The 17,015-nt window shown below is 61.3% G+C and overlaps 1 protein-coding gene and 1 long non-coding RNA gene across 2 annotated transcripts in view; both read right to left on the reverse strand.

Annotated features, from left to right (window-relative positions):
• Positions 1-23: 23 nt before the first annotated feature.
• The window catches only part of GPAA1 (glycosylphosphatidylinositol anchor attachment 1), a 29,459-nt gene continuing 12,467 nt past the window's right edge, over positions 24-17,015 (reverse strand). Inside the window, exons 8-13 of the mRNA XM_036404456.2 lie at positions 15,535-15,731; positions 12,356-12,509; positions 8,730-8,795; positions 7,799-7,992; positions 5,424-5,591; positions 24-2,734 (exon numbers count right to left, since the gene is read on the reverse strand). Of these exons, the coding sequence (XP_036260349.1) occupies positions 2,491-2,734; positions 5,424-5,591; positions 7,799-7,992; positions 8,730-8,795; positions 12,356-12,509; positions 15,535-15,731 (1,023 nt within the window). The 3' untranslated portion in view covers positions 24-2,490. The remainder of the gene's footprint in view (positions 2,735-5,423; positions 5,592-7,798; positions 7,993-8,729; positions 8,796-12,355; positions 12,510-15,534; positions 15,732-17,015) is intronic.
• On the reverse strand, positions 6,097-7,775 carry LOC129046616 (uncharacterized). Its single transcript, XR_008508250.1, has 3 exons — positions 7,757-7,775; positions 7,564-7,643; positions 6,097-6,151 (listed from the first exon to the last, which is right to left on the reverse strand). It is a non-coding gene; the product is annotated as an uncharacterized LOC129046616 (long non-coding RNA).

Below are 17,015 nucleotides of genomic sequence, written 5' to 3' on the forward strand. Positions count from 1 at the left end.
TGACGTCACGGGGGAGGCACGTGACACGGTAACGCTTTTTATTGCGGCGCCCCCTGGCGGAGGGAGGGGGAGGAGCACGGGGATAGACCACGCCCACTCGGAAAACCACGCCCCCGAACGAAACCCACGCCTGTTAACAAAACCACGGCCCTGCAAAAGCCACGCCCCTTAAGAAACCACGCCTCCACGCAGAGACACGCCAATTAACAAGAGCTGAGCCCATTAACAAACTATGTAAAACACGCCCATTAATAAACCCACGCCCCTTAACGAATCACACCCCTGCACGAAAGCCACGCCCATTAACAAGCCACGTCTGGTAAGAAACCACGCCCCTTGCACATAAGCCACGCCCATTAACCACGTCTCCCGTATAAGACCCGCCCATTAACAAAAGCCACGCCCATTGACAAACCACGTCTCCCGTATAAGACCCGCCCATTAACAAAAGCCACGCCCATTAACAAACCACTCCTCTCCACATCAGACACGCCCATTCATACAACCACGCCCTCCACAGAAGCCACACCCAACATCAAACCACGCCCCGGCAGAGCCACGCCCCTTTAGGCCCCCATTGCGGGGGTCGTCCCGGTGGGCGGGGTCACAGCGGGGTCACACCTGGGGGGTCTGTCTGTCCGTGTGTCCGTGTGTCTGTCCATGTGTCCATCTGGGGGGGTCTTCCCATGGGTCTGGGGGCACATCGGGGTCTGGCTGTGAGTCTGTCCAGGGCTCTGTGTCCGTGTGTCCATCTGGGGTTCCATCTGTGTGTCCCTTTGGGGGTCTGTCTGTGTGTCTGGCTGTGTGTCCGTGTGTCCATCTGGGGTTCCGTCTGTGTGTCCCTTTGGGGCTCTGTCTGTCTGTCCGTGTGTCCGTGTGTCCATCTGGGGTTCCATCTGTGTGTCCCTTTGGGGCTCTGTCTGTGTGTCTGTCTGGCTGTGTGTCTGTCCGTGTGTTCGTGTGTCCATCTGGGGCTCCGTCTGTGTGTCCCTTTGGGGCTCTGTCTGTGTGTCTGTCCGTGTGTCCGTGTGTCCATCTGGGGCTCCGTTTGTGTGTCCCTTTGGGGCTCTGGCTGTGTGTCTGTCCGTGTGTCCGTGTGTCCATCTGGGGCTCCGTTTGTGTGTCCCTTTGGGGGTCTGGCTGTGTGTCTGTCCGTGTGTCCATCTGGGGCTCTGTCTGTGTGTCCCTTTGGGGGTCTGGCTGTGTGTCTGTCCGTGTGTCCGTGTGTCCATCTGGGGTTCCGTCTGTGTGTCCCTTTGGGGGTCTGGCTGTGTGTCTGGCTGTGTGTCTGTCCGTCTGTCCGTGTGTCCATCTGGGGCTCTGTCTGTGTGTCCCTTTGGGGCTCTGGCTGTGTGTCTGTCCGTGTGTCCGTGTGTCCATCTGGGGCTCTGGCCGTGGCTCTGGGGGCACACTGGGGTCTGGCTGTGACTTTGTCGGTGTGTCTGTCTGGGGGGTCTGTCCATGGGTCTGGGGGTCTGTCTGGGGGGTCTGTCCATGGGTCCTTCCAGGGCTCTGTCTGTTTGTCTGGGGCTCTGTCCGTCTGTCCATCCGGGGCTGTCACTGTTACGGGGGTCCCTCTGTGGGACTGTCCGTGGGCCTGTCCCTGCTGGAGATCTGTCCGTGTGTCCATCCCCGTGTCTGTGTGTCCATCCCTGTGTCCGTGTGTCCATCTGTGTGTCCGTGTGTCCATCCTCCTGTCTGTGTGTCCATCCCCGTGTCCGTGTGTCCATCCCCTGTCCGTGTGTCCATCCCCGTGTCTGTGTGTCCATCCCTGTGTCCGTGTGTCCCTCATTTCCAGCAGAGCACATTCCAGAGCAGCAGCCAGCAGGGGTGGGCGCCCAGGCAGAGCAGGGGGCTCAGGTGAGGGGTCTGTGTGTCTGTCCGTGTGTCCGTGTGTCTGTCCCCATTGGTCATTTCCAGCAGAGCACGTTCCAGAGCAGCAGCCAGCAGGGATAGGCCCCCAGGCAGAGCAGGGGGCTCAGGTGGGTCTGTCCGTGTGTCCGTGTGTCCATCCGTGTGTCCGTGTGTCCCTCATTTCCACCAGAGCACGTTCCAGAGCAGCAGCCAGCAGGGGCTCAGGTGGGTCTGTCTGTCCGTGTGTCCATCCCTGTGTCCGTGTGTCCCTCATTTCCACCAGAGCACGTTCCAGAGCAGCAGCCAGCAGGGGTAGGCGCCCAGGCAGAGCAGGGGGCTCAGGTGAGGGGTCTGTGTGTCTGTCCGTGTGTCCGTGTGTCTGTCCCCATTGGTCATTTCCACCAGAGCACGTTCCAGAGCAGCAGCCAGCAGGGGTAGGCGCCCAGGCAGAGCAGGGGGCTCAGGTGAGGGGTCTGTGTGTCTGTCCGTGTGTCCGTGTGTCTGTCCCCATTGGTCATTTCCACCAGAGCACGTTCCAGAGCAGCAGCCAGCAGGGGTAGGCGCCCAGGCAGAGCAGGGGGCTCAGGTGAGGGGTCTGTGTGTCTGTCCGTGTGTCCGTGTGTCTGTCCCCATTGGTCATTTCCACCAGAGCACGTTCCAGAGCAGCAGCCAGCAGGGATAGGCCCCCAGGCAGAGCAGGGGGCTCAGGTGGGCCCCGTGCAGGTGCTCCTGCAGCAGCCCCTGGCCCAGCGCCCCCAGGAAGCGCTGCCAGGCCTCGCCCAGCCCAGCCGGCGCCTCCAGCAGCTCCCGCTCCAGCAGCACGGCCAGGAACAGCGACAGGCCCGGCGTGCTGAGAACCAGCAGGATGGCCAGGGGCAGCCTGCCATGGGGGACAGGGGGGTTAGAGACCCCTGGGACCACCCTGAGACCCCTGGGACCACGCTGAGACACCTGGGAGCACCCTGAAACACCTGGGACCACCCTGAGACACCTGAGACCACGCTGGGACACCTGGGACCACCCTGAGACACCTGGGACCACCCTGAGACCCCCAGGAACCACCCTGAGAGCCCTGGGACCACCCTGAGATACCTGGGACAACCCTGAAATACCTGAGACCACCCTGAGACACCTGGGACCACCCTGAGATACCTGGGACCACCCTGAGAGCCCTGGGACCACCCTGAGACACCTGGGACCACCCTGAAACACCTGAGACCACCCTGAGACACCTGGGACCACCCTGAGACACCTGGGACCACCCTGAGACACCTGGGACCACCCTGAGACCCCCAGGAACCACCCAGGAACCACCCAGGAACAGCGACAGGCCCGGCGTGCTGAGAACCAGCAGGATGGCCAGGGGCAACCTGCAATGGGGGACAGGGGGGTTACAGACACCTGGGACCACGCTGAGACACCTGGGACGGCCCTGAGACACCTGGGAGCACCCTGAGAGCCCTGAGACCACCCTGAGATACCTGGGACCACCCTGAGAGCCCTGAGACCACCCTGAGACACCTGGGACCACCCTGAAACACCTGGGACCACCCTGAGACACCTGGGACCACCCTGAGACCCCTGGGACCACGCTGAGAGCCCTGAGACCACCCTGAAACACCTGGGACCACCCTGAGACCCCTGAGACCACCCTGAGACACCTGGGACCACCCTGAGACCCCTGAGACCACCCTGAGACCCCCAGGAACCACCCTGAGACACCTGGGACCACCCTGAGACACCTGGGACCACCCTGAAACACCTGGGACAACCCTGGATACCTGGGACCACCCTGAGACACCTGGGACCACCCTGAGAGCCCTGAGACCACCCTGAGACACCTGGGACCACCCTGAGACACCTGGGACCACCCTGAAACACCTGGGACAACCCTGGATACCTGGGACCACCCTGAGACACCTGGGACCACCCTGAGAGCCCTGAGACCACCCTGAGACACCTGGGACCACGCTGAGACACCTGGGAGCACCCTGAGATACCTGGGAGCACCCTGAGACACCTGAGACCACCCTGAGACCCCCCTGAGACCCCTGAGACCACCCAGAGCCCCCCAGGTCAGCATCAGCAGCACTGGGGGCACCGTCCAGGGTGGGCAGGGGGGGACAGGGACACCCAGGGACCCCTCCTCACCTGTGCCCAAGGGCTCTCACCTGTCCCCCTTCTGTGTCTCACCTGTCCCCAGGCGTCCCCAGGTGTCCCCAGGTGTCCCCAGGTGTGTCTCACCTGTTGCCCCCATGTCCCCAGGTGTCCCCAGGTGTGTCTCACCTGTCCCCAGGTGTCTCACCTGTCCCCAGGTATGTCTCACCTGTTGCCCCCATGTCCCCAGGTGTCCCCAGGTGTCCCCAGGTGTCCCCAGGTGTGTCTCACCTGTTGCCCCCATGTCCCCAGGTGTCTCACCTGTCCCCAGGTGTGTCTCACCTGTTGCCCCCAGGTCTGACAGCGGCCGCAGGTGGCACTAGGGTGGCCCCAGGCTCTCCCCATGTCCCCAGGTGTGTCTCACCTGTTGCCCCCATGTCCCCAGGTGTCCCCAGGTGTCCCTAGGCTGTCCCCAGGTGTCTCACCTGTCCCCAGGTGTCTCCAGGTGTCCCTAGGCTCTCCCCATGTCCCCAGGTGTGTCTCACCTGTTGCCCCCATGTCCCCAGGTGTCTCACCTGTCCCCAGGTGTCCCCAGGTGTCCCCAGGCTGTCCCCAGGTGTGTCTCACCTGTCCCCAGGTGTCTCCAGGTGTCCCTAGGCTGTCCCCAGGTGTCCCCAGGTGTGTCTCACCTGTTGCCCCCATGTCCCCAGGTGTCTCACCTGTCCCCAGGTGTGTCTCACCTGTTGCCCCCATGTCCCCAGGTGTCCCCAGGTGTGTCTCACCTGTCCCCAGGTGTCCCCAGGTGTCCCCAGGTGTCCCCAGGTGTGTCTCACCTGTCCCCAGGTGTCCCCAGGTGTCCCTAGGCTGTCCCCAGGTGTGTCTCACCTGTCCCCAGGTGTCCCCAGGTGTGTCTCACCTGTTGCCCCCAGGTCTGATGGCGGCCGCAGGTGGCACCAGGGTGGCCCCAGGCTCTCCCCATGTCCCCAGGTGTGTCTCACCTGTCCCCAGGTGTCCCCAGGTGTGTCTCACCTGTCCCCAGGTGTCCCCAGGTGTCCCCAGGTGTGTCTCAGCTGTTGCCCCCATGTCCCCAGGTGTCCCCAGGTGTCTCACCTGTCCCCAGGTGTGTCTCACCTGTTACCCCCATGTCCCCAGGTGTCTCACCTGTCCCCAGGTGTGTCTCACCTGTCCCCAGGTGTCCCCAGGTGTCTCACCTGTCCCCAGGTGTGTCTCACCTGTTCCCAGGTGTCTCCAGGTGTCCCTAGGCTGTCCCCAGGTGTCCCCAGGTATGTCTCACCTGTCCCCAGGTGTGTCTCACCTGTTGCCCCCAGGTGTCTCACCTGTCCCCAGGTGTCCCCAGGTGTCTCACCTGTCCCCAGGTGTGTCTCACCTGTTGCCCCCAGGTGTCTCACCTGTCCCCAGGTGTGTCTCAGCTGTTGCCCCCATGTCCCCAGGTGTCCCCAGGTGTGTCTCACCTGTTGCCCCCAGGTCTGACGGCGGCCGCAGGTGGCACCAGGGTGGCGCCCAGCAGGAAGCCCAGGGAGAAGTTGAGCAGGGCCAGGCAGGAGAGGAGCAGGGCCAGGGCCAGCAGGGCCACCAGCTTGAGGGACATCCAGCCACGCTGGCCACCCCCCGAGAGAGCCCTGTGGGGACAGGGACACGGAGTGACACAGTGCCACCACCCCTGCCACCACCCCTGTCACACAGTGTGACACAGTGCCACCACCCCTGTCACCATCCCTGTCACACAGTGTCACACAGTGCCACCACCCCTGTCACACAGTGTGACACAGTGCCACCATCCCTGTCACACAGTGTCACACAGTGCCACCATCCCTGTCTCACAGGGCCACCAGCTTGAGGGACATCCAGCCACGCTGGCCACCCCCCGAGAGAGCCCTGTGGGGACAGGGACACGGAGTGACACAGTGCCACCACCCCTGTCACCATCCCTGTCACCGTCCCTGTCACACAGTGTCACACAGTGCCACCACCCCTGTCACACAGTGCCACCACCCCTGTCACCATCCCTGTCACACAGTGTGGCACAGTGCCACCACCCCTGTCACCACCCCTGTCACACAGTGCCACCATCCCTGTCACCATCCCTGTCACACAGTGTCACACAGTGCCACCATCCCTGTCACACAGGGCCACCAGCTTGAGGGACATCCAGCCACGCTGGCCACCCCCCGAGAGAGCCCTGTGGGGACAGGGACACGGAGTGACACAGTGCCACCATCTTGAGTGTCACACAGTGTGGCACAGTGTGGCACAGTGCCACCACCCCTGTCACCATCCCTGTCACACAGTGCCACCATCCCTGTCACCACCCCTGTCACACAGTGTGACACAGTGCCACCAGCCCTGTCACACAGTGTGACACAGTGCCACCAGCCCTGTCACACAGTGTCACCATCCCTGTCACCATCCCTGTCACACAGTGCCACCACCCCTGTCACCATCCCTGTCACACAGTGTGACACAGTGCCACCAGCCCTGTCACACAGTGTCACCATCCCTGTCACCATCCCTGTCACACAGTGTGACACAGTGCCACCAGCCCTGTCACACAGTGTCACCATCCCTGTCACCATCCCTGTCACACAGTGCCACCACCCCTGTCACACAGTGTGGCACAGTGCCACCACCCCTGTCACACAGTGCCACCACCCCTGTCACCACCCCTGTCACCATCCCTGTCACACAGTGCCACCACCTTGAGTGTCACACATTGATACCAGCCCCACACCTGTACCTGGGGGTACCTGAGGGGCAGTGCCAGCCCCTCACCCGTGGGTGCTGTGGGTGCCTGTGGGTACCTGTGGGTGCCCTGGGGCAGTGCCAGCCCCACACCTGTACCTGTGCCAGCTGTACCTGTGGGTGCTGTGGGGCAGTGCCAGCTGTACCTGTGGGTACCTGTGGGTACCTGTGTGTGCTGTGGGGCAGTGCCAGCTGTACCTGTGGGTACCTGTGGGTGCTGTGGGTACCTGTGGGTACCTGTGGGTGCCTGTGGGTGCCCTGGGGCAGTGCCAGCCCCACACCTGTACCTGTGGGTACCTGTGCGTGCTGTGGGGCAGTGCCAGCTGTACCTGTGGGTACCTGTGGGTACCTGTGCCAGGCTCACCTGTGCGTGCTGTGGGGCAGTGCCAGCCCCACACCTGTACCTGTGGGTGCTGTGGGGCAGTGCCAGGCTCACCTGTGCGTGCTGTGGGGCAGTGCCAGCTGTACCTGTGGGTACCTGTGGGTACCTGTGGGTGCTGTGGGTACCTGTGCCAGGCTCACCTGTGCGTGCTGTGGGGCAGTGCCAGCTGTACCTGTGGGTACCTGTGGGTGCTGTGGGGCAGTGCCAGCCTCACCTGTGCGTGCTGTGGGGCAGTGCCAGCCCCAGACCTGTACCTGTGGGTACCTGTGTGTGCTGTGGGTACCTGTGCCAGGCTCACCTGTGCCAGGCTCACCTGTGCGTGCTGTGGGGCAGTGCCAGCTGTACCTGTGGGTGCTGTGGGTACCTGTGGGTACCTGTGGGTACCTGTGGGTGCTGTGGGGCAGTGCCAGCTGTACCTGTGGGTACCTGTGGGTGCTGTGGGTACCTGTGGGTACCTGTGCCAGCCTCACCTGTGGGTGCTGTGGGGCAGTGCCATCCCTGCCACGTAGATGCCGATCAGCGCCAGCCCCCAGCCCATACCTGTGGGTACCTGTGGGTGCTGTGGGTACCTGTGCCAGGCTCACCTGTGCCAGCCTCACCTGTGGGTGCTGTGGGGCAGTGCCAGGCTCACCTGTGGGTGCTGTGGGGCAGTGCCAGCTGTACCTGTGGGTACCTGTGGGTGCTGTGGGGCAGTGCCAGGCTCACCTGTGCGTGCTGTGGGGCAGTGCCATCCCTGCCACGTAGATGCCGATCAGCGCCAGCACCACGGCCTCGGCCTCGCCCACCGGGAAGTGCTGGGTGGCCACGGCCTGGCCCCGCACGGGCAGCAGGTACAGGGCAGTGCCAGCCCCCCAGGACACCAGGATGGGGGGCACCAGCCACAGGAGACCCCCCCGCGCCTGGGGGGACAATGGGGGGGCACGGTGGGCACAGGGTGTGGGGAATGGGGGTACAGGGGGGTACAGGGGGCACACAGAGGGTACAGGGGGCACAGGGGGGCACAGGGGGCACAGGGGGTACAGGGGGGCACACAGGGGGCACAGGGGGCACAGGGGGCACAGGGGGTACAGGATGTGGGGTACAAGGGGGCACAGGGGGCACACAGGGGGGCACAGAGGTGAGGGTGGGGGTCCCAGGGGGTCCCAGCAGGGACAGGGAGAGGGGTTGGGGGTCAGGATTGGGGGGCTGGGGTCAGCACAGGGGGGGCTGTGGGTCAGGGTGGGGGTCCCAGGGGTGACAATGGGGGTAGGGGGGCTCAGTCTGGGGGTCCCAGGGGGTCCCAGGTCAGTCTGGGGGTCCCAGGGGGTCCCAGGTCAGTCTGGGGGTCCCAGGGGGTCCCAGGTCAGTCTGGGGGTCAGGGGTGGCTCTGGGCTCACTCTGGGGTCACTCTGGGGCTCAGGGGTGGGTCTGGGGTCACTCTGGGGGTCCCAGGTCAGGGTGGGGGTCCCAGGGTGGGTCTGGGGTCACTCTGGGGGTCCCAGGTGGCTCTGGGGTCACTCTGGGGGTCCCAGGTGGGTCTGGGGTCACTCTGGGGTCACTCTGGGGTCACTCTGGGGGTCCCAGGTGGGTCTGGGGTCACTCTGGGGTCACTCTGGGGTCACTCTGGGGGTCCCAGGGGGGTCTGGGGTCTCCTCACCTCCCCCGGGGGGGGGTCCCCCTCCCCCTCCTCGCTCCGGCTCAGCCGCATCCACAGGTCCAGGGCGTGGGGGAGGGGTCAAGGAAAGGGACCCTCGGACCCCCGACCCCAAATCCCTCCCTGTACCCCAAAATCCCTCATTTTACCCCAAAATCCCTCCCTGTACCCCAAAACCCCTCCCTTTACCCCAAAACCCCTCCCTGTACCCCAAAATCCCTCTCTGTACCCCAAAATCCCTCCCTGTACCCCAAATCCCTCCTTTTACCCCAAAATCCCTCCCTGTACCCCAAAACCCCTACCTTTACCCCAAAATTCCTCCCTTTACCCCAAAATTCCTCCCTTTACCCCAAAATCCCTCCCTGTACCCCAAAATTCCTCCCTTTACCCCAAAATCCCTCCCTGTACCCCAAAATCCCTCCCTGTACCCCAAAATCCCTCCATGTACCCCAAAATCCCTCCCTTTACCCCAAAATCCCTCCCTGTACCCCAAAATCCCTGCTTTTACCCCAAAATCCCTCCCTTTACCCCAAAATCCCTCCCTTTACCCCAAAATCCCTGCTTTTACCCCAAAATCCCTCCCTGTACCCCAAAACCCCTCCCTGTACCCCAAATCCCTCCCTGTACCCCAAAATCCCTCCCTTTACCCCAAAATCCCTCCTTTTACCCCAAAATCCCTCCCTGTACCCCAAAATCCCTGCTTTTACCCCAAATCCCTCCTTTTACCCCAAATCCCTCCCTGTACCCCAAAATCCCTCCCTTTACCCCAAATCCCCTCCCTTTACCCCCAAAATCCCTCCCTTTACCCCAAAATCCCTCCCTGTACCCCCAAAATCCCTCCTTTTCCCCCAAAATCCCTCCCTTTACCCCAAAATCCCTCCTTTTACCCCAAAATCCCTCCCTGTACCCCAAAATCCCTGCTTTTACCCCCAAAACCCCTCCCTGTACCCCAAAATCCCTCCCTGTACCCCAAATCCCTCATTTTACCCCCAAAATCCCTCCCTGTACCCCAAAACCCCTCCCTGTACCCCAAAACCCCTCCCTTTACCCCAAAATCCCTCCCTGTACCCCAAAATCCCTGCTTTTACCCCAAAATCCCTCCCTTTACCCCAAAATCCCTCCCTGTACCCCAAAATCCCTGCTTTTACCCCAAATCCCTCCTTTTACCCCAAATCCCTCCCTGTACCCCAAAATCCCTCCCTTTACCCCAAATCCCCTCCCTTTACCCCCAAAATCCCTCCCTTTACCCCAAAATCCCTCCCTGTACCCCCAAAATCCCTCCTTTTCCCCCAAAATCCCTCCCTTTACCCCAAAATCCCTCCTTTTACCCCAAAATCCCTCCCTGTACCCCAAAATCCCTGCTTTTACCCCCAAAACCCCTCCCTGTACCCCAAAATCCCTCCCTGTACCCCAAATCCCTCATTTTACCCCCAAAATCCCTCCCTGTACCCCAAAACCCCTCCCTGTACCCCAAAACCCCTCCCTTTACCCCAAAATCCCTCCCTGTACCCCAAAATCCCTGCTTTTACCCCAAAATCCCTCCCTTTACCCCAAAATCCCTCCTTTTACCCCCAAATCCCCCCTTTTACCCCAAAATCCCTCCCTTTACCCCAAAATCCCTCCTTTTCCCCCAAAATCCCCCCTTTCCTAAAATCCCCCTTTCCCCAAATCCCTCTTTGCCCATTTTCCCCTCTTCCCTCCCCAACATTTCCCTTTCCCCCCCAAATCCCACGTTTTGCCCCCTTGTGCCCCAATTCCCCCATTTTTCTCTCTTTTCCCCCCAAACCCCATTTTTCCCCCATCTCCCCTCTTCTTTTTCACCCCAAACCCCTCATTTCCCCCCAAACACGCACTTTCCCCATTTTTTCCTCCAAATCCCAATTTTTCCCCAGTTCTCCCCATTTTCTGCCCATTTCCTCATTTTCCTCATTCCCCCCCCCATTTCTTTCCCCATTTTCACCCATTTCCCATTTTTTCCTATTTTTTACCCAATTTCTTCCCTATTTTTCCCATTTTTTTCCCATTTTTCCCCATTTTCACCCATTTTTCAGCCCAGGATATGCTCAGGGCCAACAGGAGCAGCAGCAGGGCCAGGGCAGGCACATAGGAGCCTGGTTTTATCCCATTTTTACCCCATTTTTACCCAATTTTTACCCCATTTTTACACATTTTTCACCGTTTTTTCACGTTTTTTCCCAATTTCCCGGTTTTTCACCCCAGGATATGCTCAGGGCCAGCACCAGCAGCAGCAGCCCCAGGGCAGGCATGTAAGAACCCATTTCCCCTTTTCCCCTTATTTTTACCCCATTTTTTACCCCATTTTTTTACCCAATTTTTCCCATTTTCCCCCATTTTTTCCCAATTTCCCGGTTTTTCAGCCCAGGATATGGCCCAGCACCAGCACCAGCAGCAGCAGCAGGGCCAGGGCAGGCACACAGGAACCCATTCCCCTTTTCCCCTTGTTTTTACCCCATTTTTTCCCCGTTTTTCACCATTTTTTCACGTTTTCACCCATTTTTTTCCCATTTTTTCCCAATTTCCCGGTTTTTCACCCCAGGATATGCGCAGGGCCAGCACCAGCAGCAGCAGCCCCAGGGCAGGCACACAGGAGCCCATTCCCCATTTTCCCCATGTTTTTACCCCATTTTTTACCCCATTTTTTCCCCGTTTTTCCCCATTTTTCCCCATTTTCCCCCATTTTTTCCCAATTTCCCGGTTTTTCAGCCCAGGATATGCACAGACCCAGCACCAGCAGCAGCAGCAGGGCCAGGGCAGGCACACAGGAACCCATTCCCCTTTTCCCCTTGTTTTTACCCCATTTTTTCCCCGTTTTTCACCATTTTTTCACGTTTTCACCCATTTTTTTCCCATTTTTTCCCAATTTCCCGGTTTTTCACCCCAGGATATGCGCAGGGCCAGCACCAGCAGCAGCAGCCCCAGGGCAGGCACACAGGAGCCCATTCCCCATTTTCCCCATGTTTTTACCCCATTTTTTACCCCATTTTTTCCCCGTTTTTCCCCATTTTTCCCCATTTTCCCCCATTTTTTCCCAATTTCCCCGGTTTTTCAGCCCAGGATATGCACAGACCCAGCACCAGCAGCAGCAGCAGGGCCAGGGCAGGCACACAGGAACCCATTCCCCTTTTCCCCTTGTTTTTACCCCATTTTTTACCCCATTTTTTCCCCGTTTTTCACCATTTTTTCACGTTTTCACCCATTTTTTTCCCATTTTTTCCCAATTTCCCGGTTTTTCAGCCCAGGATATGCGCAGGGCCAGCACCAGCAGCAGCAGGGCCAGGGCAGGCACACAGGAGCCCATTCCCCTTTTCCCCTTGTTTTTACCCCATTTTTACCCCATTTTTCCCCGTTTTTCACCATTTTTTCCCATTTTCACCCATTTTTTTTTCCCATTTTTTCCCAATTTCCCGGTTTTTCAGCCCAGGATATGCGCAGGGCCAGCACCAGCAGCAGCAGGGCCAGGGCAGGCACACAGGAACCCATTCCCCTTTTCCCCTTGTTTTTACCCCATTTTTTACCCCATTTTTTCCCCGTTTTTCACCATTTTTTCACGTTTTCGCCCATTTTTTTCCCATTTTTTCCCAATTTCCCGGTTTTTCAGCCCAGGATATGCGCAGGGCCAGCACCAGCAGCAGCAGGGCCAGGGCGGGCACGTAGGAGCCGATGGAGACGAAGCGGGACAGGGAGGGCAGCAGGTACAGGAAATAGGATTGGTGCAGCCGCTCCAGGAGGTTGTTCAGCTTCCGGAACATTCCCTCAAGGGTCCTGGGGGGGGGGGAACGGGATTGGGGTCAGGGGAGACCCCCAGGGACCCCCCAAATACAGAGAGAGACCCCTGGAACCCCCCAACCCCACACAGGAACCCCCAAGCCCACAATTCGAGGAGGTTCCGGAACATTCCCTCAAGGGTCCTGGGGGGGGGGGAACGGGATTGGGGTCAGGGGAGACCCCCAGGGATCCCCCAAATACAGAGAGAGACCCCCAGAATGCCTCCAAATACAGAGAGAGACCCCTGGAATCCCCCAACCCCACACAGGAACCCCCAAGCCCACAGTTCCAGGAGGTTCTGGAACATTCCCTCAAGGGTGTTGGGGGGGGGGGGGACGGGATTGGGGTCAGGGGAGACCCCCAGGGATCCCCCCAAATACAGAGAGAGACCCCCTGGAACCCCCAACCCCACACAGGAACCCCCAGTCCCACAGTTCCAGGAGCTTCCGGAACATTCCCTCAAGGGTCCTGGGGGGGGGGAACAGGATTGGGGTCAGGGGAGACCCCCAGGGACCCCCCAAATACAGAGAGAGACCCCCTGGAACCCCCAATCCCACACAGGAACCCCCAATCCCACACAGGAACCCCCAATCCCACAGTTCCAGAAGCTTCCGGAACATTCCCTGAAGGGTCTTGGGGGGGGAAACGGGATTGGGGTCAGGGGAGACCCCCAGGGACCCCCCCAAATACAGGGGAGACCCCCAGAATGCCTCGAAATACAGAGAGAGGGACCCCCCAAATACAGAGAGGGACCCCCTGGAACCCCCAAGCCCACACAGGAACCCCAAATCCCACAATTCGAGGAGGTTCCAGAAGCTTCCGGAACATTTCCTGAAGGGTCCTGGGGAGCACAGGGGGATTTGGGGTCATGGGAGACCCCCAGGGACCCCCCAAATACAGAGAGAGACCCCCAAAATCCCCCAAGATCACACAGGAACCCCCAACCTCACACAAAAACCCCCAAGCCCACAATTCCAGAAGGTTCCGGGAGCTTCTGGAACATTCCCTGAAGGGTCCTGGGGGTGGGAACGGGATTCGGGTCAGGGGAGACCCCCAGGGTTCCCCCCAAATACAGAGGGACCCCCCAGGATCTCCCCAGTACAGAGAGAGACCCCTGGAATCTCCCAATCCCACACAGGAACCCCAAATCCCACAGTTCGAGGAGGTTCCGGGAGCTTCCGGAACATTCCCTGAAGGGTCCCGGGGAGCACAGGGGGATTTGGGGTCATGGGAGACCCCCAGGGATCCCCCAAATACAGAGAGAGACCCCTGGAATCCCCCAATCCCACACAGGAACCCCCAAGCCCACAGTTCCAGAAGGTTCCGGGAGCTTCCAGAACATTCCCTGAAGGGTCCTGGGGGGGGGGAACAGGATTGGGGTCAGGGGAGACCCCCAGGGATCCCCCAAATCCAGGGGAGACCCCCAGAATGCCCCCAATACAGAGAGGGACCCCCAGAATCCCCCAATCCCACACAGGAACCCCCAACCCCACAGTTCCAGGAGCTTCCAGAACATTCCCTGAAGGGTCCTGGGGAGCACAGGGGGATTTGGGGTCATGGGAGACCCCCAGGGATCCCCCAAATACAGAGAGAGACCCCCTGGAATCTCCCAATCCCCTTCCCACCCCCCAAGACCCTTCAGGGAATGTTCCAGAAGCTCCCGGAACCTTCTGGAATTGTGGGGTTGGGGGTTCCTGTGTGGGACCCCTGGAACCCCCAACCCCACACAGGAACCCCAAATCCCACAATTCCAGGAGGTTCCAGGAGCTTCCAGAACATTCCCTCAAGGGTCCTGGGGAGGACTGGAGTCAGGGGAGACCCCTGGGACCCCTCCCCACTGTCACCCCAAGACCCTCAGGATCCCACAAATACCCCCCAAAACCACCCCAAAACAGCCCAGGACCCTCTGGGACCCCCTCAGGGACCCCCAAACCCAACCAAATCGCCCTCAGGACCCCCCAAATCCCCCCTAGGACCCCCCAAATCCTCCCCAAACGCCCCAACCCCCCCCTCAAAACAGCCCTCAGGACCCCCAAACTCCCCCAAATTCAGAATCCCCCCAAACTCCCCCAGGAACCCCCAAATCCCCCCAAAACCCTCCCAAAATCCCCCAGGGACCCCAGACCCACCTGCCCAGGACCCCCAGGTTGAACTTGTGCTGCCTGAAGCTGCTGATGCCCCTCAGAGTCAGGGACCCCCAGGGTCCCCAAACCCCCCCAGACCCACTCAGGACCCCCCAAACCCCCTCGGGACCCCCCCAAACCCCCCCAGGACCCCCCCAAACCCCCCCAGGACCCCCATGAACCCCCCCAGGGACCCCAGACCCACCTGCCCAGGACCCCCAGGTCGAACTTGTGCTGCCTGGAGCTGTTGATGCCCCGCAGGGTCAGGGACCCCCAGAGTTCCCAAACCCCCCAGACCCACTCAGGACCCCCCAAATCCCTTTGGGACCCCCCCAAACCCCCCCAGGGACCCCAGACCCACCTGCCCAGCACCTCCAGATCAAACTTGTGCTGCCTGGAGCTGTTGATGCCTTGCAGGGTCAGGGACCCCCGGGACCCCCAGGGTTCCCAAACCCCCCAGACCCACTCAGGACCCCCCAAACCCCCTCGGGACCCCCCCAAACCCCCCCAGGACCCCCATGAACCCCCCCAGGACCCCCATGAACCCCCCCAGGACCCCAGACCCACCTGCCCAGCACCTCCAGATCAAACTTGTGCTGCCTGGAGCTGTTGATGCCTTGCAGGGTCAGGGACCCCCGGGACCCCCAGGGTTCCCAAACCCCCCAAACCCACTCAGGACCCCCCAAATCCCTTTGGGACCCCCCCAAATGCCCTCAGGACCCCCATGAACCCCCCCAGGACCCCAGACCCACCTGCCCAGGACCCCCAGGTCGAACTTGTGCTGCCTGAAGCTGTTGATGCCCCTCAGAGTCAGGGACCCCCAGAGTTCCCAAACCCCCCCAAACCCACTCAGGACCCCCCAAACCCCCTCGGGACCCCCCCAGGGACCCCAGACCCACCTGCCCAGGACCCCCAGGTCGAACTTGTGCTGCCTGAAGCTGTTGATGCCCCGCAGGGTCAGGGCCTCGATGCGGAAGCGCAGGAAGAGCCCGTGAGCCCCCCCGGGCCCGCCCCCGGCCTGGCCCAGCACCATCAGCCCCAGCGTGCGCAGGCTCTGGGCATAGCCCGGCCCCGAGGGACCCTCCGGGGGGGGCAGCTGGGGGGAGAGACCAGAGAGTGACCACTGAGTGACCACTGAGTGACCAATGAGTGACCACTGAGTGACCACTGACCACACTGACCACACTGACCCCCAGCACCATCAGCCCCAGCGTGCGCAGGCTCTGGGCATAGCCCGGCCCCGAGGGACCCTCCGGGGGGGGCAGCTGGGGGGAGAGACCGGAGAGTGACCACTGAGTGACCACTGAGTGACCATTGAGTGACCACTGACCACACTGACCACACTGACCACACTGACCCCCAGCACCATCAGCCCCAGCGTGCGCAGGCTCTGGGCATAGCCCGGCCCCGAGGGACCCTCCGGGGGGGGCAGCTGGGGGGAGAGACCAGAGAGTGACCACTGAGTGACCACTGAGTGACCACTGACCACACTGACCACACTGAGCACACTGACCACACTGACCACACTGACCCCCAGCACCATCAGCCCCAGCGTGCGCAGGCTCTGGGCATAGCCCGGCCCCGAGGGACCCTCCGGGGGGGGCAGCTGGGGGGAGAGACCGGAGAGTGACCACTGAGTGACCACTGAGTGACCACTGACCACACTGACCACACTGAGCACACTGACCACACTGACCACACTGACCCCCAGCACCATCAGCCCCAGCGTGCGCAGGCTCTGGGCATAGCCTGGACCTGAGGGACCCTCCGGGGGGGGCAGCTGGGGGGAGAGACCAGAGAGTGACCACTGAGTGACCACTGACCACACTGACCACACTGACCACACTGACCCCCAGCACCATCAGCCCCAGCGTGCGCAGGCTCTGGGCATAGCCCGGACCTGAGGGACCCTCCGGGGGGGGCAGCTGGGGGGAGAGACCGGAGAGTGACCAGGAGTGACCACTGAGTGACCACTGAGTGACCACTGAGTGACCAATGAGTGACCAAAGAGTGACCACTGAGTGACCACTGAGTGACCCCTGAGTGACCAATGAGTGACCACTGACCACACTGACCACACTGACCACACTGACCCCCAGCACCATCAGCCCCAGCGTGCGCAGGCTCTGGGCATAGCCCGGACCTGAGGGACCCTCCGGGGGGGGCAGCTGGGGGGGAGAGACCAGAGAGTGACCCTGAGTGACCACTGAGTGACCACTGAGTGACCACTGAGTGACCACTGACCACACTGACCACACTGACCACACTGACCCCCAGCACCATCAGCCCCAGCGTGCGCAGGCTCTGGGCATAGCCCGGCCCCGAGGGACCCTCCGGGGGGGGCAGCTGGGGGGAGAGACCGGAGAGTGACCAATGAGTG

The sequence above is a fragment of the Molothrus ater genome, chromosome 1 (genome assembly GCF_012460135.2).
Source record: "Molothrus ater isolate BHLD 08-10-18 breed brown headed cowbird chromosome 1, BPBGC_Mater_1.1, whole genome shotgun sequence".
NCBI classification, from domain to species: Eukaryota; Metazoa; Chordata; class Aves; order Passeriformes; family Icteridae; genus Molothrus; species Molothrus ater.